Below are 8394 nucleotides of genomic sequence, written 5' to 3' on the forward strand. Positions count from 1 at the left end.
TGATAGAGATAGAGATAGTGATAGAGATAGAGAATAGAGATAGAGGATAGAGATAGTGATAGAGATAGAGATAGAGATAGAGGATAGAGATAGAGGATAGTGATAGAGATAGAGGATAGAGATAGAGGATAGAGATAGTGATAGAGATAGAGGATAGTGGGGCAGATGTATCATAGCAGCGCTTATCGTGCCGCTATGATACTTCCTGCTTCGCCTCAATAACGAGGCGAAGCAGGAAGGGACATTGACAAGATGTATTAACATCTTGTCTGCCGAAGTGGGGGAGCGTTAACTCCCCCCTTCGGCGATGTCCCTTTCTGGAGATAGCGCATCAGTTAATACTGATGCGCTATCTCCTGTCCCCCGGCCGGCCGCACTGGGCATGCGCGAGATCTCGCAAAAAACGCGAGATCTCCAGCGCAGCCTGAAGGGTTAATCAGCCATCTTGTTTCTCTTTGAAGGGTTAATCAGCCATCTTGTTTCTCTGTGTTATAGTCTCTGTTCTTGCTTATCTCAAGAAGTTATGTTCTGGCTTGTTTCCAGTTCTCGCTTGCTAGCCCGTACTTTGTAACTTTCGTCAGGAATAGTACATTCTGTGATTTCTCATAACTTACGAATGCTACACTCCCCTGTAAGGCGACGTATAAGCCACCCCACCTCTATGCTGTTATTCCCCTACCTCTGCACCAAATATTAACCAATCATGTAATTGAACCAGCACTGTATGTTATGTATAAATATGTCGTTTTGTCATCATTAAATCAGAGCTAAACCTTGTATCTGTGGTCATCGTTACTGGTCATATCATATAAGGTTACACTCTCACGGAGCTCTAAGGGGTCTTCACACTGAGGTCAAATAAGGTAATTAATAGATAAGGAAATCGATACATCGGCGCATGATCGATTTCCCAACAGAGCTGGGGGCTCGCCGCGGGATTCGAAGTTCATTCCTACACGGTTGTCAGCAGACTCCAAAAGTCTAATCTGAGACCGCTGTGAGGTTACGGACAAACTCGATCCTGAACCTATGACTCTATCCCTGGGGGATATCGGATGTCAGTTCATAGAAGTTAAAATCTTCTATCTTTGTTTTGTGTACACACTGATCTAGGATCAGATACCGTACTTGGTGTACGAAGAGACCACGGGTCTTTATCCAAATAGAACCTCATTTTGAACACCCACTATTTCATTGGCCAAATTTCTTTACTATGTTTAGTTTGAAGTATAAGTTTTTCTTATTTCAATATCCTTGTGTGATTGGTAAGTATACACACTTGTGATATCTGTATTTCTTTGTAAACCGTGCGGTTGGTAAGTTCACGCACAATAACTCTATTGTCTCATTGATTACTGTATGCCAACAGACTTGCGGACTTATGTTCTCCCCTTCGGAGTAACGCAACGTGAGGCTTCATATACAGTTTTCACATTATAACCACTGGACTCTATCCACTGTCACGTAGACAGTCTGTGGTTCCACTAACAAACCATATATAAATAACAATTTATGAGATGTCTAAAGTGAATACATGATTCTATAAGTGTTTGGATAAAGACTAACCCTCACAGTCTGCTGCAACAGGTTTTACCTGCCTCTCTGTGACGGTGCCCCTGATCTAATACACTTTGAATCTTTTCACGCTCTCATATTACATGTCAGATTATGAATGTCCACCGATAGGAAATTGCAATAGTTGCCAAAGTAGTTTAATATTGTGGTATAAGAATCCAGAATATTATCCAATATTGGTATCTGTCAACAAACAAAGGATAAGATTTAAATCCACAATTAAAACATTCTCTAATGGCACTGTGTGTGAGGCAGTCCTCATAGTAGGTTGTCACTTACGCACAGAAATCACCAGTAAATATATTGATCAACTCTATCCTTTCTTCGTGACAGATCTACCAATCAATCTTTTCACCTATCCCATTATTTGCCCAAAATCTATTGAACAAATAAAACAATTACCAGAAAGTAGCCAGATTCTAAACTTCATAGATCTTAGTGAAGATTATAGTCATCAACAACAAATCAAAAAGTGGAAAACATTCACACGGAATCATAATAGAACTGTACATAAACATGGATTCAAAACAAAGTAAAAAGACTGTAACATATCCACCTCCCCTACCTAACGAGACATGCCCACAATTCAGTGATCATTTGTATGAGAAAGAATCAGCTGGTTGTTTTGACATGAGGAAAACTGCAGTTTCCTCTACTCACAACTTCCAGAACAGTAATAAGGGTCCGCCCAATAGACAAAATAGGGGACCCCCACAAAGTAACAGGAGACCTTTAAGGCCTCCACAGAACCAAACCTTTCGTGCACCACCATACACCAGGGATTACAACAACACTGGCGCAGTTCATAAACAGACTACTTGTTTCAACTGTGGCCAGAACACACACTGGGCTAGAGATTGCCCTTTCCCTTCTCGGAAACCACAACAACCTTGCACGCCAAGACCCCAACAAGGGCTTTCCCGACAGGGTCCTACACCACCTCAAGAAAGCGTACTTTTCAGAGTTGACTGGACCGACCCTACCCATTGACGGGGCCCGGAGGAGGGTATTCCATCTTTTGTACAGTTCACTACTCACTGGGAAGATTCTCCCCTCATCACATTATATGTAGATGATGAGGGACTGTCCTTCCTGGTGGACAGTGGGGCCACTACCAGTGTTCTATGTTCCCTTAACTATGATGGTGAACTGCAAAAGACTGTTCCTATTGCACCCATAGTACCTGACATCAATTCACTCATCTCAGCCATCCCTGCAAACGCAGCTTTCTTTAGTGTCATAGACTTAAAAAAAAAAAAAAAAAAAAAAAATGCGTTTTTCAAGTATTCCTATTGACACAGAGACCCAATTACTCTTTGCTTTTTCATTTAAAGGTAAACAATTAATGTGGTGTCGTTTACCCCAAGGCTATATTGACTCTCCCGTGGTCTATAGCATAGTCCTCCAAGCCACATTGGCTCCATGGCACCCCCCCCATAGTTCTGTCCTGCTACAGTATGCAGATGATCTGCTTCTCTGTAGTGTCACCGAGGAGGCCAGCCGGTTAAATGGAATTTCATTGTTAATGTGGACACAAAGTGTCAAGAGCAAAATTGCAATGGTGTAAAACGCATGTCAATTACCTGGGTTTTGTACTCTCTGAGGGAGAAAGGAAAATCAGTCCACAACGCATACAGTCTGTATTGGGCCTGGTCACCCCAACTACCCAGAAGGATATGTTGTCTTTCTTGGGTATGGTAAGTTACTGCAGACAGTGGATTTCTGATTGTTCCTACTATGATAATATCTTGAGACAATGCACACTCAAAGACAAACCCAAGGTTATACAATGGTCAGATGAAATGTATTCTGCATTTAAAAAATTGAAAGAAATGTTAGTACAGAGTCCCGCGCTTGGTCTCCCGGACTATATGTTATCATTTCACTTGTTTGCAAGGGACACATGTACAACTATGGCGGGTGTACTGACCCAACTTCACGGAGGCAAAATGCGCCCTGTCGCATTTTTTTTCAAAAGTAATGCCTGTCACTGTGCAAGGAATGCCAGCTTGTCTTCGAGCACTGGCTGCCTGTGCAATGGTTGTTGAGATGTCCACATCACTTACATTAGGACATCCTACTGTGTTACATACCACACATAATGTCCTCTCCATCCTCAAAGGTCTACACACACAACACATGTCTGCCCAAAGACTCAGCGGCTATGAAGTACTCCTACTAGGGAATCCTTCTCTCACTGTAAAATACGCAACAAACTCAGAAGGACCTGTCCCTGTACTAAACGCACTTTTAGGTCTTAAAGGACCTGACGACGAGGCGCCGCCTCAACATGACTGTACTCTGACAATTGACTCAGAAACTTCACCCAGACAAGACATGTCGACTGTGCCTATCCCCGATGCCGACATAATATTTGTTGACGGCTCCTGCAGCCGTCCCAATGACAACACGTACCAGGCAGGATATGCAGTGGTTAAACTTCCAAACACCACCCTTGAAGCAAAGACAGTCCCCTTACAGTCAGCACAAGCTGCAGAACTCATTGCACTCACTCGAGCTTGTCACATTTACAAAAAACAAACCTGTCACAATTTACACAGACTCCAAATACGCTTACGGAGTTGTTCAGGCAACGCCGAGGCTTCACTGGCGCTGATGGGAAAGGCATATCACATGCGCAACTCATCACAGATCTCTTACACGCAATTACATTACCATCTCAAATTGCCATCCTTCATTGTAAAGCACACACTGGAGGAAAGGATGACATCAGCAAAGGCAACGCTCTCGCTGATACCGCTGCTAAACGTGCTGCCACTACAGCAACATATAACCTCACTCTTGCTGTCATCTCGCCTCCTTCGCTAGATGATACATACCTACTGACAGAATTACAGGCTGCTGCCTCTAATTCAGATCTATCAGATTGAACATATCCAATATTGCAGAAGAATCCACGGACTGGATTAATCTGCAAAGAGGGGAAACCATGTATACCCCAAACCAGTGCATCATTGTTCATAGTACATTACCACGGAGTAGGACACCATAGTATAGTAACAACTACTTTACTCCTCTCCAATGATTTCTACATTACTAATGCCAAAGAACTTGTAAAACAGTACATCAGTAGATGTATAGTGTGTCTTAGAAACAACCCAAACAACCCAAATAAAGCAAGACACCAACATCTAGAATACCCAACCACACCATTCACACATCTTCAAATAGATTTTACACATATCAATAATGCAGGAAGCTTATCCCACTAAATCAGAAGATGCAAAAACAGTAGCCCGCATACTCACGCGAGAGATCATTCCGCGCTGAGGATGCCCGCTCTAAATCAATAGCGATAAAGGTTCAGCCTTCACAGCCAAAGTCACAGCAGAACTAGTCAAAGCACTGCAAATAGAATGGAAGTTTCACATTCCATATCACCCACAGAGAATGACTCCACAAAAGACTCTAGGTTACTCCCCCTTTGAAGTACTGATGGGCAGACCTTTCCCCACTCCCTGGGCAAAGAACCCTTTAGTTACCACAGAAGGAGACTTAGAAATAATAAGAGAAGAGTATGTCAGATCCCTAATACAGAAACTTAATGAAGTTGAACAAAATGTTATCTTTAAGAATCCTTCTCATCCACAGATACCCACTCACCCATTTAGGGTTGGAGACAAGGTCGTTGTAAAGATCCTACCCAGAAATAAACATCCAGGAGATTTCACCTACGGTCCAGAAACAGAAGTGGTCGCGGTTACCAGGACGGCTGTCCTCACCGACGAAGGACCAACGTGGATCCATGCATCCAGAGTGAAGAAAATTCCACCTCCACCACACGTCAACATAGAGGTCGACACCGATCCCGAGACTGACACAGACGGGACGAGAGAGGTAATAACGGGGGCCAGTGGCTCTGACCTCCAACCTGGAGAAGACCTGCCGGCTGGAGGTGACGAGGAATCAGGGGTACAACATTCTGAAGCCGAGGACGACGCTACAGGATATGACTCCCCCCACCTTAGCCCTAGTGATTTTACTCGGGCTTGTTCTTTATAATTGTTTTGCTGAAGTTGATATAACCCAAAATGATGGACGCTTTACCTTCTGGTATAATTCTTCTAGCACGACTGTCGCTACTTTTATATTTTCTTATTGTGATATTGTATCTTGTTCAAACAATCAAGGCGGGAATCGAGGAGAACCACCGCTGCCCTGGCTGTGTAACATCCACCACACACCACACGCTGTAAGTCACGTATATATCTGTGTCACTAGTACTTACTGGGGAGATTCTTGCAACTCATGGGGGGCTGTTGGGTGGAACACTAGAGCAGATACCACTGCCTTTGATATCAGCCAAAACTGGGGATATCACCCCGATGTTGGCCTCCAGAAATGGTCCCATGGTCGATCCTTACTAACCCGTATGTCCCTACGAAAAAAGGGCACTTGCAATAGCCAATTTATCATTAACCTAGAAAACCCGGCCCCCGGCGATGCCGGACTATATGTCATGGGTAAATATCAATCAGGAGAAAGCGGGGGCCCAAGGGGAAGATTTCATTTAAAAGACATGTATGATAACCCAGAATACACCGCCCTCAAAACCACTGTAAAACCTAAAACACCACCATCATTCTTTAAACCACATGTCACTACTTTTAATGAAATGTTAGCCATTAACAACCCCACTTACGAAGACACTATAGCCATAGAGACTGGGTTATCTGACGTAAATTATTGGCTAGAATGGATGAAATATAATGCACGTAAAGTTAATCAAACTGATTGTTATGTGTGTGGAAAATCCAGACCCCACTTGGGTACGGTGCCCATACACATACCTTCAGACCAAGATAAATGTTTCTTTAGCCTGTATACTGATACTATTGTAGAAGAAACCAAATGTGAACAATGGAAGAAAGAATATCCCATAATGGTAAAGAATACCAATCCTGGTAGTACCATAACCATTTATCCTGGTAATTATACATGTTATTACTCAAACAGCACTGCACAAAACACTGTAGATCTGAAATTGTTTCCTGATGGGTATTGTGCTGAACGAAGACATATCAGTATACCCACCATGAAAAAATCATTAGGAGACATTTATTTTATTTGTGGAGACATGAGACTCAGGACAAAGCTGGACAATCCTTGGAAAGGAGAGTGTGCCCTGGCAAAGATCATTATGCCCATACACATTCTCCCAGCCGATTTGTCTGAGCCTCCTCCCACAAATAAACCTACCACAAACTCCAGAAACAAAAGAGAAGCTCCAAAGGAAAGCTTCGATCCACACATATACATAGACACTATTGGTGTTCCCCGGGGAGTTCCTAAAGAATTTAAGGCTCGTGATGAGGTCGCTGCCGGCTTCGAGTCCCTGCTTCCCCAGGTAACCATCAATAAAAATGTGAACTGGATAAATTACATATATTATAATCAACAGCGCTTCGTTAATGATACTAGGGACGCTTTGAAAGGTATTGCTGAACAGTTAGAAGCTACATCACAAATGACATTTCAGAATCGCATGGCTTTAGATATGATGCTTGCCGAGAAAGGAGGAACCTGTGTGTACATAGGTAAGGTTAATGGATGCTGTACTTATATCCCAGACAACACAGGTCCTAATGGAAAAACTACCCTAGCTATTAAACATCTAGAAAATTTATCCATCGAACTCAAGAAGAACTCAGGTATCACGGACCCCTGGAGTAGCTGGTTCGGATGGTTAAATGATTGGAAACACGCACTAACACAAATAGGCATATTTATCCTCATTGTAATTATTGTACTTATGATAGTAGGATATTGTGTCTTTCCCATATGCAAGAAGATTGGTTCCAAGTACCTGGATAATGTAACACCTGCTATGTACACTGATCTTGCCAAAAGCCCTCCCTCACCAGAAGATTATGGTGAATATGTCAAAATTCACCGTACCAAACAAGATGCCATCTACAAGAATCAAATTGTCTAAAAAGGACATTGATTCTAAGAGGGGATTGAAGGGTTAATCAGCCATCTTGTTTCTCTTTGAAGGGTTAATCAGCCATCTTGTTTCTCTGTGTTATAGTCTCTGTTCTTGCTTATCTCAAGAAGTTATGTTCTGGCTTGTTTCCAGTTCTCGCTTGCTAGCCCGTACTTTGTAACTTTCGTCAGGAATAGTACATTCTGTGATTTCTCATAACTTACGAATGCTACACTCCCCTGTAAGGCGACGTATAAGCCACCCCACCTCTATGCTGTTATTCCCCTACCTCTGCACCAAATATTAACCAATCATGTAATTGAACCAGCACTGTATGTTATGTATAAATATGTCGTTTTGTCATCATTAAATCAGAGCTAAACCTTGTATCTGTGGTCATCGTTACTGGTCATATCATATAAGGTTACACTCTCACGGAGCTCTAAGGGGTCTTCACACTGAGGTCAAATAAGGTAATTAATAGATAAGGAAATCGATACATCGGCGCATGATCGATTTCCCAACACAGCCCTAGCCAGAAGCAGGGCTAGCGTTGTCCCCACAGTGGGGGATAGGACAACGCTAGCCCTGAGCTGGCGAAGCGGCCGGGGCGAATTAACGCCTTGAAGGCTGTTAATACATCGCCCCGGCCGTTAATCCCTGGGGGGGATTGCAGGGACAGCCCCGCCGAGCGTAACTCGGCGGGCTGTCACTAGCGCACGTTATGTGCGCTAGTAATACATTAGGACAGACGTAATCCCCCCCAGTTAACCAGCGTTAAGTGCATTTTTGCACTTAACGCTGGTTAATACATCTGCCCCAGTGATAGAGATAGAGATAGAGGATAGAGAAAGTGATAGAGATAGAGGTTA

The 8394-nt window shown here is 43.1% G+C and overlaps 1 protein-coding gene across 1 annotated transcript; it reads left to right on the forward strand.

The window, feature by feature from the left end:
* Positions 1–430: 430 nt before the first annotated feature.
* On the forward strand, positions 431–7909 carry LOC146054611 (uncharacterized). The gene is made up of 2 exons (XM_083168083.1): positions 431–863; positions 5188–7909. Exon 2 carries the CDS (start codon positions 5546–5548, stop codon positions 7529–7531), a length of 1986 nt encoding a protein of 661 aa, XP_083024209.1. The 5' UTR covers positions 431–863; positions 5188–5545; the 3' UTR covers positions 7532–7909.
* The last annotated feature ends 485 nt before the right edge of the window (positions 7910–8394 follow it).

The sequence above is a fragment of the Crinia signifera genome, unplaced genomic scaffold (genome assembly GCF_055691185.1).
Source record: "Crinia signifera unplaced genomic scaffold, ASM5569118v1 HAP2_SCAFFOLD_271, whole genome shotgun sequence".
NCBI lineage: Eukaryota > Metazoa > Chordata > Amphibia > Anura > Myobatrachidae > Crinia > Crinia signifera.